The 15,870-nt window shown below is 44.9% G+C and overlaps 1 protein-coding gene across 1 annotated transcript in view; it reads left to right on the top strand.

Annotated features, from left to right (window-relative positions):
- Positions 1 to 15,870, top strand: part of LOC138558839 (cysteine-rich secretory protein LCCL domain-containing 2-like) — a 446,647-nt gene that overhangs the window by 52,527 nt on the left and 378,250 nt on the right. The window contains exon 3 of the mRNA XM_069642676.1: positions 4,341 to 4,392. Within this exon, the coding sequence (XP_069498777.1) occupies positions 4,341 to 4,392 (52 nt within the window). The remainder of the gene's footprint in view (positions 1 to 4,340; positions 4,393 to 15,870) is intronic.

The raw sequence follows: 15,870 nt of genomic DNA, 5'->3' as shown, positions 1-15,870 counted from the left end.
GCTAACTGCTGTACTGAGTGCAGGTACGTGCCTTTCTTGACATGTAGTTCTGTGTATGTGTTGGGGAGGAGGGAAATAAGTGGAGCAGAATGTGTGTTGTGACATATAGCCCTGTTGAGGCATCTGTGTCGAGGTATGACAGCTGGTTTCAGAGAACAGGCCTCATTACAAATTTGGCGGTCTGGAAATAATGGTGCCTAAGTAACATACCGGTAACCTTTCCGGACCGTCAGACTACGAGTATGCCTTCAAGGGCCGGTGCTCCCTGCAGGTCTGACCTGCCGTGAGCATTGGCCCCTGCAGGCATGGTTTCCACAGAAGTACCTGCACCATTAGCAAAGGTGCCGGTGCTTCCATATTCCCATTCCCATGGAGTACTATGGGACTCCACAGGAATGGGGGTTTACAGTTCCCGCCACCTGACATCCCAGAATTGTAATATCCCAGTGGCATTGCCGTATCAGGTGGCGGAAACAGTGTTACGAGGTTGGCGGAAACCTGCCAGTAGAACTGACGGTAGAACTGACGGGTTACCGCTGACCTCGTAATGAGGCTCAGTGTCTTGTGGAGGCATTTTTATTCAGTGAGCCACGTTGCATTCTGGAATATGTAGTCTGATGTATTTATCTTCAGCATGAGAAACAGAGAGCAATCCGGGACCTGTAGTTCTGTGGAAAAAGCTCTATTGAGGTAGAGTGCATTCGAATGACCCCGTCCGGAAATAACTTCGACTCTGTTTGTAGAGGCACTGAATAACTGGCAGGCCTGACCTTCCGGTAGTTCAGGGTCCTACGGGCAGGTTTCTCACTGAAGCACCAGCACTGGTGCTTCAGTGTTCCCATTCCCATGGAGTCTCATGGGACTCCATGGGAATGGGAACTTACCGTACCGCCGCCTGTGATATCCTGGTAACACCATGATGTCAGGCAGCGGAAACGGTAATGCAAGGTTGCCGGTAACCCACCTGTAGCACTGGCGGGTTACCGGCAACCTCATAATGAGGCCCATAGACCTCTCTATGTGGGCTTGCATACTGAATGAGATTATTCTAAAGTAAACAGCCCATTAGTGGATTACACAGGGCAAGGGAATTGTGATGCTAGACATGAATTCATGTGTGGGAACCTTGACTGGGAGGAGGCAAATGGAACGCCTGTGGCGACCTCCATAATGAGCGAGGCATAAGACATTCATTAACACAGTCTTGTTGCGATATCAGTACTGAGTGATGCACTATTTTTGATTGACGTCCTCTGAGGCTTCTGTACTATGCCAGTCAAGAGTTCAAAGTGTTGTCCAGTTGGGCATTTCTACAGAATGAGGCAGAGTGTATGTTTGACATTCTGCACTTAATGAGCAAGTGTAGTCCTGTGGTGCCTGTGAACATAATGAAGGAGCAACCACTCTGGAATTCTTTTGGGGTAGCTAGGCATATGATGACAAACCAGGGCATGTTATTGGAATATGTGGTCTTTTATGGTTGCTCCTAAATATATATGTTGTCTTTGGAAAATGAGTGGCACTTGAGCATAAAATGGCTACACCAGGCATACAAGACCTGACCTGGGCATGGGTTGACCACAGATGGGTATATATATGACTGCACCTTGGCAAGTGATGCTGCACCTGTCATATAATGGCACTAACCCACTGGATGAGATGGCACATGATGAAAGTACATGTAGATGAGACTCTGACCCTGGGCATATGATGACTGAAGCTGAGCATATGAGACTGCACATGGAATTCAATAAAGCCAGACATATTGGTTTTGCCAATGCTTATTTGAAATGCATCTTGGCCAACTAGGCGACTTTGGGCCAGGGCTACCAATGGGAGCTTATTTTCCAGTTCTCCATGAGGAGTGGGTGTATCCTCTCGGTGCCACGTGACAGAGGGCTTCTCTTCAAAGTTAAACATATTGGCCCTCATTTCACCCCCGGCGCTAAACCATGGCACTATTAGCACCATGGTTGGTGCCGGTGTTGTAACGAGTCCGCCATGGTGAAATGGGGAAATACCGCCCCATTCCAAGGTTGGCGGGGCGGTGTTTCCCCATTTCACCATGGACCTTCCCCATTCCCATTTTCGCCCCATAGGGCTCAATGGGACTGGGGAAGGCGCTAAGTACCGAGGTCCCTTTGCGGCACCCTACTTTAACGGCTGGTAAAACCAGCCGTTAAGGTCGGGTCCCGCAAAGGGACCTCGTAATCAGGCGTTAAGGGTTTAACGGCACCGACACCTTTTACGGCGCCGTTAAACCCTTAACGCCAGGGTCGTAATGACCCCCATTGTACTGTTTGACCCTGCTGGGTGTGCAATACAAGCACAAGTATAATATAGATATGCAGGAGTTCTCTGAACGTTTTTGGGGGTACCATGTTAACACCAGGTTGGTGTTCTTTATTTAGACTGTGGCCCAATGTAAAAGGAGCATAGTTGTTTTAGATATGTTTTGGTTTTTGTGAATGGCCTTCCAGTTTCTGCCACTGTCCTTAAATAACGAGACAGGTGTCCCAAAATTGTGCATGATCGTTTCCTAGTCTGGTTCAGGTTGGCTTAACCACCACGTGGTTGTATCTATGTTTCAGCCTCTTTTCAACCCGAGGCATTAAATGTTCAGAGATGGTTAAGGTTGTGCCACCGGTGGCGATGTGCGGTCTACTGACTGGTGGTCCCAAGATCTTTTCATTTCTTGTCATGGTGTGCTTTCGCAGTTTCTATTAAAATCTGTTAGAAACTTTGTGATATCTTTAAGATTTGATGAGTTATGTCTTTAACTGGTTTTATTTGGTTTCAGCGGCCATGGTATCTCTCCTCTCGCATTGGTCTCCATGAGCATGGCATGATGGCCTTCAAGGCTGGCCCTTCTGGCTCTGGCAGGATCCATCTCGATATGTTCGGGCTTGACTTTATTCTTGAAATCCAAACTCCTTATGCTTAGTGGCATATCCACATCTTCACTTTCCAAGTTCAGGCTTTCCTATTATCTATTTTTCCAGATCCGGAGTAGGTGAAATTTGATAAACCCAAATTTGTTAGTTATGGCACCCCTAGATTTTGGCGAATCCCTCTGGATGTTAAATATTTCTTATTTTCCTGTCTTGTTTAACCGGATGTGTCTTGCAGCCAGGCGAAAGTTTTCAGGGCAGTCTGGACAGGATGATTTCAAGCACCAGTAGACAGTCTGACTTACTGTGCTGTGTCATAGCACCCGGTGTCCCTTGTCCCCTGTGTTTGATTAATCCAGCCTAATGGTGAGATTGCAGCGTAAGGTGCTGTAATGCGCTACAATATGGGGGACTGAGAGGAATCTCTACTAGATGCTCATTTTATTTCTGTGGTGTAGGCTCTAAGCTTGGAGTTTTGTCCTGCTGCCATTGTTCCCGCCTCTCTATTGGTCCCAGGAACCCCAAGACTGTTGCATAATTTTCTGAATGAAATGTTGTGGGGGGCGTGGGGGGAGTCAGGGAGGTTTCACTTGGAGATGTGTTACTGCTTTGCTGAATTTTCATACCGGGAGTAATGTGACGAGCGACAAAGTGAAAATATGTTGATCAGCAGCGGCCATTCATTATTGCATCAACTATTCCTCAACAGGGCTCTGCTATTGTCTATTCTTCTCCACCTCCTGTGCATTTTGTGTCTTCAGACAATTTTATAGTACTTTAGTGCACTGAGTAGGAAGTTCTGGGTATGTGATTGGTTATAAATACAACAAATGGTCAGTTGGAGGAATAAAACATGTTGGGTTCTATAAGAGCAAGTGAGGTTGTCGTTTCTCCCTGGCATTGCCATACATTCATAATGGAAAGATTATAGCAAGGAATAGACTAGATGTAAGGCCTGGGTGGATGCAAGATGACTCATCTACTCTCACCGTCTCAGTTTGCCAGCTATATCCTTGATGCTGGATGCGTGATGGTCCAAATGTCATTTCTGCTGTCTTATTAACTGTTCATTTGGTCATATTGTGAAAGTGTCTCTCTCTGCCTTCCTATATCATTATTTACCTCTGCATTGCTCTGTTTCATTCATTCGCTATTTGTATATAATTTTCTTGCGTATTTTAGGTTGTGTCTCCCTCTGCCTGTATTCCTTTTGTCTCTCTCTCCTTTTGCCTCTTCTGTGTCTCTCCCTGTGTTCTAGTCTCGGTTATGTTTTCGTGTGTCTTTGTTTGTCTCTCTCTACCATTGTGTCTTCTCTCTGACTCTCCCTGTCTCTCTGTCTCCCGCCTTTCTTGCTTTGCCTTTGTCTATCTATGTCTCTCTCCTTCACAGGACCTCAGGAAGCGTTGCCCTCTACGTGTCAATGACAAAATGTTTTTTTTTAAATCTTAGTTCCTATCCAGTGTAACACCAACTTTCGAGACCTAAAAGCTGATGTGATTGAGTGAGTAACAACATAAACCTCATTGATATGTTCTGTAGGAATTTTAATTCGTTTTCACACAGATTATTGCAGTTACAATCATATTGTGCACACATGTGTTAGCGTTGTTAGCCATGCAGACATAAACACTGCCTGTTCCATTCATAATGTCTGCTGATTGTAGCTCTTCTTCTAGTTTTATTTGTTCAAAGTTGTTCTACCTGATGCTGCCACCGTCTTAGTGCCTTGTCTTCACCCAAAGGGTAGTACCACCCCTTGACGGTGTGCAAGTGGGAGAAAAACAATGGGTCCAGTTTTGGCAACAATGTGCTTGAATGTGTCTCAGTCTTGTTTATCCCATAATTAACTGCGGACAGATGTGTTGTCATACTCTAGTGGCCAACTGCCACAACCTGTGGAATTGTCTTCATAAAAAAACGCAAGAACAGATGAAATATGTTCAAATTCAAATGATCCAGAGTCCAGACGTTTAAGCACATCACAGGCTTCACTAACTGAACTGTACTTAAGTGCAATCTTTGATCAAACTCTCATAGGGAGGGTGGCTGAGCAGTTACACTTACAAGAGGGGGTAAGCTTACATTTAACAGGAGCAAAGTCTGTTAAGGAATAGAGATCCACAAAGGAAAGTAGAAACATATACTATTTAATAAACAGAAGCAGGCATTGTTTTTGAAACACCATTTTCTTGATGAATAAGCACCTTATAAATGCCCAATAAATAAATAAATAAATCACACTATTGGTAAGTAAAATCACTATGAAACCCACAGTTGGGTAACATCAAAATGGTCTAGCTATCACTTATGAATACAGTACAGGTAGCAATAGGAATTTGCACTGTAAATAGCCAAAGTGTGGGAAAACAGGTTAGACATTTCACAAATCCAAAAAGGGCAAGTATACCGTAACACAAACAAACAGTTGTAAGGAACACCATTCCTGCCCTTTTCCGCGTTCAGTTTTTTACAAGCAGGTGATCCTATCAAGCAGGTTTCTGTAAAAAGGTACTGTAAAACGCTCCCAGTTAGCTCTTTAGCTATGGAGGGAGTAGAGTGCCAGTCCCCATTGCATAGTTGAATGAAGGGAGGATTTCTGACCAAGCTCCACCAAACAGAACCAAAGCCAGTGGGTCGAGTTTTGAAGTCCTAGCACCAAAATCTTGGAACTCACTACCACCTAAATTGAGATCGGAAACCTCGCTCCTGGCCTTCAGAAAGGCATTGAAGACCACCTTATTCAAATAAGATTTCCTTCCTGCACCACTGTTCCCATGTAACCTTGGAACATGAGCAAGGTCTCTAACTAAGCCTGTTTACCGCCTCTTCATTATTGTACCTATGTCAATGTTAACACTATGCTATGACAAGTGAGCCCTCTGTAACAGCGCCACGATGCACCAGGGCAGTTGTGTGCTTTAAAAATGCAAATAAAATGAAATAAAACAGGATCTACCACTTTTGGTCTGGTAAGGTAGCTTAATTTACATGAAGATCTTAACATCCAATGCAGGTTAATGAGGATAGGGATGTTAGAAAAGATACCTTATATCTGCATACCCAAATTCTGACTTGCAATCCCACAGACTCCAAGAAATGGGTAATCTGCTGGGACAACAAGTATCACCAGGGGCTTGCTGTAGTATGGTATGGTCTGAGATGCTTATAGAGCTCAGGTTCGCCTTAAAAATGCATCTTGGCGTTTGGTGCCCAATGAAGCCACATAACCAGTTAGAATGAGAACAAATATTAATGCAGTATCAAGAACGTTTTTAGCTTCTGATTAAACTCCAAATGGTTACTCATAAGGTCAAGATTAGCAGGCAAGGCATTCCAGAGTTTAACAGAGGGGATTGAGAATGCACACCCCCACCTATGCATTTCACAATGCTTCCAGCTATGCTTAGTTTGTGCTCAGGCAGATACCACAGGACTGGATGAAGAGTCCTTGATTTCAGCCCCGGCAGAACGGGAGGACCCCTCAGGATCATCAGATTGCAATGATTGTTGGCGTGACCCTGGAGTGAAGCGGTCAGACTTCATGCTCCAGCAGGCCCATCCTCTTGGTCAGAGATGGCAGCAGCAGGCTGGCATGGTGCATAAACCAACTGGTGTCCAATGGTCACGGACACTCCCATCCCCTGCACACTTTCAAAATTGATAAACCAACCGTAAATTTGGATTGTTCTATAATAGAAATATAGTTATTAAGACAATTCTCAATTAAATAGTCCAAAAGAATCAATACATGAGAGAGAATTTTAAAATGTAATTACAAAATAGAACTAAGCGAATTTCGGGAGATCCCTTCGTCAGGAGCGGATATAAGTAAATCTTCAAAGTACAGAAATCCACCTGCTGATAAAGAACATATAGAAAACGTTTTCAGTAAAATAAACTTCTATTGACAAATCAAAATTTTCATCAAAGCCTTTTATGGTTATCTGCATCAGTTCACCTGGGTGTTTTTTGTGCGTTTTCAAGTAATAAGGAAAATTCGCCATAAATCTTCAAACGCTCCAATCTTGTAAACTCGCTAATAGAGACTGAGTCTGAAAGATAAGGAGCATGATCTCCATAAAGACATATAAACTACGTATATTATGAAACCTAATAATTAGTCCAAATTGAATATATAATGCTTACCTCCCAAGTGGGAGAACTCTAGTAAATGTTTCCCAAATGTCTGAAATGGTAAAGGGTATATGTAAGAAGTTTGGAATGAAAAAATAAGAATAGCCTGATTCAAGGCCTCCCACTCTATCAAGGAGTATGGGGAAAGACTCACCTAATTCAGAATTTTAGCATAAATAAAAAATTCCAAGGCGAAGGTTTGTGACAGTGGCAATCTAAAGTTAAGGACCAGAATACACAAATATCAACTGAACTTGTGGTAAGAAAAGGGGGCATAGGAGTATGGTCTACCAGTAGCTCACCGCAATATAAAAAGGCATACCACGTGTATTGCTAAGGAGTGTTACCACATTGGCAAAAGCAACGCAATGACATTATATAGATGTCATGCCACCTTGTTCGGATGAATTAAAGTCTATTTGCGTACGCCAATAATAGATGATTCCCAAGAGCGCTATTCGGCATCTATATAGGCATTGAAATTAATAAACCATCAAGGATAAAAGGATGGAAACAACACATGCTTACAATCTAGTCTATATGTGAATCAATTGTTCTCAATATCACCCAAACATGGAGGTATCTTTCAGAACTCATTACAAGCACTGGCTTGATAACCATTCTCATATGGGATAACACATGGTGTAGAAGATGTCATGTGAATGTTGCAAAGCATATCAAATTGACAATGATTCAGAAATACAACAGGATCCGAAAAACATGTATATAAAGCATGCCAGCACATTTTCAAATGATGAGGCTGGAAGGCACCTGGCAAAGCTGCAACCAGTTCCAGTAAGGTACAGGCTGAATGCAGACTCAGGGAATACTCTGACCTTATAACAGCCATGGATCTAGAGCAGGGTTGCAGCCAGATTGGTCACACCAGTGCAGAGCAAGATGGCAGTTGTTGCAGGCCTTCCTAGTAATTTTGATGGCAGAAGTCCAAATCATGGTGATCGGTTTGAACAATGCGGGTTGGAGCCTTTCGGTTAGTGTCTAGCGGTCCTTTGGCCACAGAATCGTGGATCTTGTGGTCCACAATCTCAACTGTCTCCAGGTCCTCTCCTTCTATCCAGAATTTGGGTTGTGGGGTGCACCAGTCCACCTACGGAAGAAAGTGTAACAGTCCAACAGGTGCAGTCTGACCAGTCAGGGACAGCCTGCTGACTCACGATCTGCCCCGCAACATGATAAACCCTGGCTGAAGTGTGGATTAGGGACAAGAGACCAGAGCTGGGATACCACTAAAATGCATGCATATACAATTATATGACCATTTCTGGCTTAAGAAAGATGGCAAATTAATTAATTAATTAATCTTTTATAAAAACCTAAACACCAGGAACCAGTCTCCAAGTGCAGAACCAGGATTCAAACCTCGGTTGATCTGCAGTGCCTTGTTTCCAAGACAAGCATGTTGCCCGAGCTATCCTCCTAGCTAACAAAGAAGATGGCACAAAAACAGGTTTCGTACAACAAGGAATAGCACTTGTATGTTTATGGTACTCAAAAAGGAATTTTCACCCAAAAAAAACCACTGGACTGCCACCAACCTGTTTAGTACGCATCACAAAGTAACTTGGATGTTAACTAAAGAAGAATTAAAGAGACACTAAGTTTCCAATTAGCAATCCACTGATGGTGTTTTGTTATTTTATGTAAATCAGACAAGCATGTGAGGGAGGAAAAAGATCATTACTCATCCCATAAATTATAAAGGATCCAGCCAAAAAGCATGTGTGATGATGATTGAAGTCAATGGGGGAAAGCAACAGTACTTGACTGTAGTGAACTGAGTTTTTTTTTCCAAATATTTTTTCATATAGGCAGTTTATGCTGTGCTCATCTTTTGCAACATTACTGGACATAAACACAGGGATCCACTCCAGATATCAAAATCCTGAGAATCTGCCCTTCATGGTGACTCCCCTTACAGCTGTCACTAGCCGTGGAAGCAGGAGCTTCAGTTCAATCTCTCCCCTCCTTAACACCATAGGGATTGAATGGAGAATGGCAGCATTTCAAGGGGACAATGTAGGTTTTTTATCATGCTACATGGGAGATTCCATGTGTTACCAGTACTGCTGGTTCAAGTCTAAATATTGTATTTGTAGAAGCCTGTTTTGTTAATGACACCTATCTTTAAATGTAGAACAATAAGTTCTACAATAGGCAGACCAGGCCACGCAAACAGCTCAACATTATCGAAAGAACAGCATTGGGATTTCATATGCCTGCAATTAAAAAAGACATAAGGAGAACATATTCCCACTGCTGAAGAGGAATACAACATGAAAATCCAGTGATACTCGCCAAAGATAGGTTACTGTGCCTATTTACTGTCTCTTTTCCTGTTATAAACAAGGACATTTTCTACAGCACAGCATTAGAAAAGTTTGGGGTACAGAACTGTCTTGCATCCTTTAAATTTACGATGAGGCATTCATATTATTATTCTGCCAATTGAAGATTTTGATTTACGGCCCAATACTTTGTGTTGTGCTGTGTTCTTGTTTTGTTCCCATTTGTAAACTCCATGATATTAACATGCTATAGTTTTGTTTTCTTTAGCGAAACACCCAGCTAAAGGATATTTTGGGTGCCCAAAATAGAGCCTGGCACCTGCAGGTCTGTCTCTGCCTCCCCACACTTCTGGATGTGTTGGATCCTTAATGAAGCGTGTAGCCAGAAGCAACATTTGCATCTGCTTAGAAATAAAGTACACCTGTAAGGTGAAGCTGTCCAAAATGAGCATGAGGAGCTGTCTGCACAGTTCAAGCAACAAAGACCCATGACTCTTACCAGCGTCTTCCATGCCTTCAACCACAGCATATTCAAATATCAATGCCAGTGCTCCTTCCATCTTCACACCTTAAGCCATCGTCCCAGTTCCTAGCCTTCTCTCCATGGCACCCTGCCCATGACTTGAATCTCAGCCTTCCAGGCCTTCTACCCAAGTGTGAGGGGGATTTTCACTAGGCACTGTTTCCAGGGCCCAGGTAGACCCACCTCACGTGGATCACAGTGTATCCTTTAAGTGCATCAGACTCGCCAAGAGGTACCTTGTGATTCAATTGATGTAGGTTTACCTCGGATCATAGAATTCTGAAAACCTCTTTGATTATGAAATTTGGGAAGACCTAAGCGCTGCCAACAGTGCCTTAGGAAAATCTCCCCCAACAAGTGGTGCATAGTGGTAAGATAATGGTTTTAAGAACTCAGTGAACACCAAATAGATACCAATAAGAAAGCTATCTGGCGGGGTCAATCTATAAAAGATGGCAATGTTCACTGCTGTGCCCTCCACAAGCTCAGAGTTGAAAAACTTGGAGTCGGCTGAAGAGAGGGGCATCAGCTCAGCAGGCTTCAAGGCTTGTCAGAATCCAAGGAACAGGAAGTAAGCGGAAGGGCTACTGATTGGGAAAAGGACCCCGAGGAGGTTATAAAATCTGGGATGAGATTGAAAATGAGCAAAAACGTAGAGAACACTGGGTAATAGCCCCTTCTGGATTGTGAATAAAGCATTCTTTTTTCAGGAGCTTCCATTAGAAGATGACCCCCCAGATTAGACTTTTATAAGAACATAGACAAATGACCAGCATGCTGTGAGAATTGACATGACTACAAATAACCAGGACTGGTATTAGGGAGCTGCCTGGCAACATTCTTTGGTTGATCTTCCCACAGTCCCATTCTAGTGCCTTGGCTATTACTTCACTTGTTTCTTTGGATTTAGTTGGCACTTCAGGCCACTATCTCTCCCCACTCTAGATCAGCCTTGCTTTGCTTCTTTCTCTTTTAGTTTTTCCTCCTCCTCACATTTCCCGTCCCCTGTCCCCTTGCATCCACCTTTTTGTCCAGTTCTGTGTTCCCTGGTTTATTTCTGGTCAAGCCACTTCCGTGCTGAACCACTGCCCCCACCGCCCACACCAGCTCCTGCAGAATGTTCCTTCTCGGCTCCTGTGGAATGGGTCTCCAGGTGTTGCAAACATGCCACTTCAGGATGTCCAATTCTTATTCTTAACCTCTTTATACGCACACTGTTGGTTATGCTGTACTCTTAATGTTGACTACTTCCTAGTAATCCTACATTCCCCTCAAGTCTATTCAGTATCTTTCTGCATTTTTTATGGATCTCCAGTACTGCATATGGACAACAAGGAACAGGGAAGGGCAGGTGGGTGACAGCTCGCTCTACCACGTAAGTCCACTAAATATCTCACCTGAAGTTCGATCCTTACTGATAGCTGGCAGTTAATTGGTGTCCCCTTGCGCTTCATAGGAATCCTGCGAAGTGTCTGCTCCTGACCTACCATTCTTTTGACTCCCCTTCTTCCCCATGTCAGCGGATTTTCATGGTGTACCATTAACTTGGGAGCTCTAGCATGCAGTGGGGAGGAAGGCGTTGGCGGCAGAGTCTTTCCAGTCATGACAAGGCTGAGCTGATTGAAACTATTACCACATTTCAAGATCAGTTCTCCTCAGAGAACAACACCCCTAGCTCTGCCCCTGCACTAGCTGGTCTCACCCCACCGCCTCTATCACTACTGATAAAGATTCTCTGAGACTGCAAGAGATGGGAGTTGGATGTTTGGAAGGCCCAACTCAAGCAGCTGGAAAAGGACACACACATAGAGTGGAAAACATGTGGATCTGGAACCTCTCAAACTGCAAGAGACCACAACATAGTGGGAGAGAGAGTTGAGCAGAAGAAGGGCAAAGACAACAGAGACAGGCAACTGTAACTGGAAGCTGCCAAAGCCAATTGTCCCATCCATTCAGTTAAGTGATAGTAGGTGTCAAACCCACCCTTAAGAATTCCCAAGCGGTTTGTGAGGGGATATTTTGATGTGGTTAAAATCCTTTCAAATGGCTTGTAGAGTGGATGTAGGAGTTGAGTGAGACAGAGCAAAAAAATCATGGAATACTGACGACTTATTTGATTGTGAAATTTGAGAAGATCCCCTCTGCATTTCTTGTGTGCAACACAAGAAAAAAGAGAATGTGGGCAATATTTCAACTTGGCTGCCTTCTCTTGGTAATGGCCGCTCTCATCATCAGCACTGCAGTGCCTCCCAGTGCTGCAATGGAGCCCTGATATTGCTCTTCCGATTGGTTGCCAGTGCCTGATTTTGTGCCTACCAGGAGTCGGCCCCTAGCACAAAGGCCCACACAAAGGCCCTGTCAGGCCCTGTTCGGAGCTGGAGGGAGCCCCCCACATTGTTGCTGTCCCTGCTACTTTTCCCCCTGGTCATGCAGCTTTATGGACAGACTCACTGTTACCCCTGCATTTCAAAACCATGACTTTCTAACATCTACAGCTCATCGGTAAGCACCACGGATCACACTTTCCTGGATTCACCCACCTCCCTGGCTGCCTTCTCAATTTAGTTTCCCTTCCCATCTAAATGCAACCTGTAAATTCTTGCCCCCTTGACATGCCTACCTGTCTCACATTTACATCTTACTCACTTTCCTACTTTTTATGCCTAACTCATAATTCCTTCAAATGCACCTTTAAATCCTTTGCAAAATCGAATTCAGGTGTGCTGTAATATCTTTGCATCCTCCATTTTATACTGTTTATAGTTCTTTCTGGCTAAATTTAAAGTTAGGTGTGGTTTCCAATTTGTTAATAATTTGTAAATCTGGTATTTGCAGTGTGCTCATTGTTTTTGTTCCGCTTGTCCGCCTGGTGAAATTCTATAGTTGCACACTGCTTCTGACCCTCTCCCCTGCTATCCGCTGATCCCCAACCCCCTTCTTGTCTCTGCCCTCATGGTGCTCTCCGTCTCTCCTATCTATTCAAATTGCTTCTCCATCACCTATCTTCCCTCTCTCATGAAGTCTGGAAGGAGGAAACTCAAAAAGGCACTCCCGAGTTCCAACCCTGGCCAGCCCATCACAGACACCTAAATCAATGCTTCCTCCAGACAGTCACTAACATTCTCTTTGCTGTTCCTTCTTCTGACTTATGGACTCCCCATATGGTTTCTGTCCTCGCCCCTTTCTCCTCCTCACCCATTGCTGGCAGCACCAAATAGGAAGTGTTCTTGGCTCACTTTGCATCTTCCAAATGCACCATTAATGTCTATCACAATGGCACTATCATGGCCCAGGGCTCTCAGCCCAACTTCCTCCTTCTTGACAGGCGACTTTCATCTCTCTTCAACTCCCCCCCTCTCCTACTGCCACTCGATCCCTCATCCCCCCATCCGCCCATCTGGTGCCCCCCACCAAACTCCCCTCACAAATCTTTTAAAGGAGGCAACCAGCTTCACTTAGCTACCCTCAATTCTCGGTCTGCTATCAAACACTCCCCTGGCATCTGTCACCTCCTGAAGACCTTGACCTCGACATCCTTGCTCTCACTGAGATGTGGTTTAAGGCCAGCTCCATCACTGCTTTTGACACTCTTCCGGGCTACACGATCCTTTCCAATCCCAGGCCCTCCGGGCCTGGTGGTGGAGTGGCTCTGATCTCCCCTGAGTGGATTCCTGCCTCCATCATCCCCATTCAAACCTACTCATCCTTTGAATGCCTAGTCTGTAGGCTTTCTGTCTCGCCTACATCCTCTCTTACTCTTACTACCATCTACAGGCCCCCCAGACCGACCAACCTCTTTGTCTCAGAATGGGCTGACTTGTCCTCCCCTCTTCTTGGATTCTCCCCCAAACGTATCTTCATTGGGGACTTTAACATCCATCTCAACTCTCCAGATGCGGCTACTGTTCTCTTTCGCGACCTCTGCAACACTCTTTCCCTCACTTCACTATCCTTCCCATTGGCCCAACCCACTCTGCCGCACACACCTTGGATGCTCTCATCTCAACAGACATCTCTCTCTCCAAACCTTTTACTACGCCTCTCTCCTTGTCTGACCACTCTCTCCTCTCATCCCACCTTGACCTCCCCTGTCCCCTGAAGATGCCTCCTCCCACACTGCCAGTCTCCTTATCAGTCATTCAATGATGAAGCGTGTGTCAGTCGCTGTATTTGCCTCTTTCTTCATACCTCCTCCGCCGTCATTTGACTCTCCTTATGACTATGTTCTAGCTAACCTCCCTCTCCTTATCTCTAACACCCTGGACATCCTTGCCCCCGTCATGAGTATCCCCATGAAGCCTGCCTCCAAATGCAATTCTTGGTATGACTCCAACTTGGCAGCTTTGAAACGCAAATACAAAGCTGCAGAGCCGAAGTGGCAGGCATCTAGCTCATCCTCTGACAAACTGGCCTGCCGCTTGCTCCAAAGGCAATATCGTCTCACCAACTGCTCCAAGAAGAGGGCTCATGTCCAAGCCTGCATCTCTAGAGACACCCATAACATGGATGAACTCTTTAAAATCTGCAAGGAACTTGCCAACCCTACCGCAGTCTCCCACTCTTCTCTTCCCTCCCAGGCCCTCTGCTCTGCATTGGCTGCCATTCTCCTCAAACTCTGGACATCCTGTCCTCTCTGTCATCTGCTCCACCCCCCTGCACTCTCCCTTTCTTTTGCCACCCTTTTCCTCCATAAGATACTCCTTCTCTCCCATTGTACCAGATGAGGTGCTCCCCCGCTCCTCCAGAACCATGAAGGACAATATCACGTCTCTTGCCCCAGCCGTGGCAAACCTCTACAACCACTCATTCACCCCTTTTATGGGCAATGTCATGAAGAAGCTTCTCATCCCCCAACTAACCCTCGACACAGAAGTGGCTGGTCGTCTCCATGACCACCAGTCCGGTTTCAGGGCATCCAGAGGCATGGAAACTGCTCTCCCGAACACCTGTGAGAACCTACTCTCGAATTTGGACTCTAACACTACCTCTTCTTTTTTTAATCAAACAATTTGATTGGTTTTTCACAAACATTCTTAAACGTACATTTACTGAAAGTAACTACGTAAACCCCCCAACTCCCTTTGCATCTCGGGCAACAACAGCGCAGATTAGAGCACAGAGTCGCTGTCAGTATTGGGCAATTTTCTTTTGGCGTTTTCCTGTTTCACAATGTACACAAGCCTGTATTTACCTGACTAGGTCCCATCCTGGTCAGTGTGAGTCTTCCCATTTTTGCCATATTTTGTTTGCCTTCTCAGGGCAGCCTCTTGCGGTGTACACGCTGTGTTCTATTGCGGCGCATATGTCCATGTCCGTAACCCATTGGTCGAAACTGGGGGTGACTTCTGAGCCCCATAACTGTGCAATGTTTCTTCTGAGTATTGCAGTGGCAGTTGCCAGGAATAACCTTTCGTATGTTGTCAAATCGCTCTCGTCATCCACCCCCAACACTAGTTGCTTTGGTTCTTTCGGTTTTGTTTTGCCCATGACCCTAGATAGCTCTTCGTAGCATGCCTGCCAAAATTGTTGTATGTGATCACATTCCCAGAAAATTTGGAAGAAGGTGCCATCTTCCCATTTGCAGCGTGAGCACCGTGGGTCTGAGGTTTTACCCCATCGGAATAGGGCCATTCTCGGATAGTAGGTTCGATGTAGGATCTTTAGCTGTACGAGCCGGAGCGTTGATGAAATTGCGGCCTCCCTAGGGTACATCATTGTGGTTATCCAGTCTTCTGGTTGTAATGCACCTACATCTCGTTTCCATTTGGCTTTAAGGCTGGATAGTCCCTTTGTGGCGAAGGAGGCAATCGCATTGTACATGATTGAGGTGACTTTGTGCTTGATTTGCTCCAGGAATATATTGCGTTCCATCGGGGTGTACTCCGGCATATTGGTCATGGCCGGGAGATGAGCTCGTATTGTGTGATTTATTTGCATGTAGTGGTATTGTTCTGTTGGTGGGAGAGAGTAGCCGGATTGAATGTGACCATCTTGCCTTCCTGTATGATGTCTTTGA

This window comes from Ambystoma mexicanum, chromosome 1q, assembly GCF_040938575.1.
Source record: "Ambystoma mexicanum isolate Mex_15411 chromosome 1q, UKY_AmexF1_1, whole genome shotgun sequence".
In the NCBI taxonomy this organism is placed as follows: Eukaryota; Metazoa; Chordata; class Amphibia; order Caudata; family Ambystomatidae; genus Ambystoma; species Ambystoma mexicanum.
Note: the sequence above shows the minus strand (reverse complement) of the source record. Positions and strands in the feature narration are given on the sequence as shown.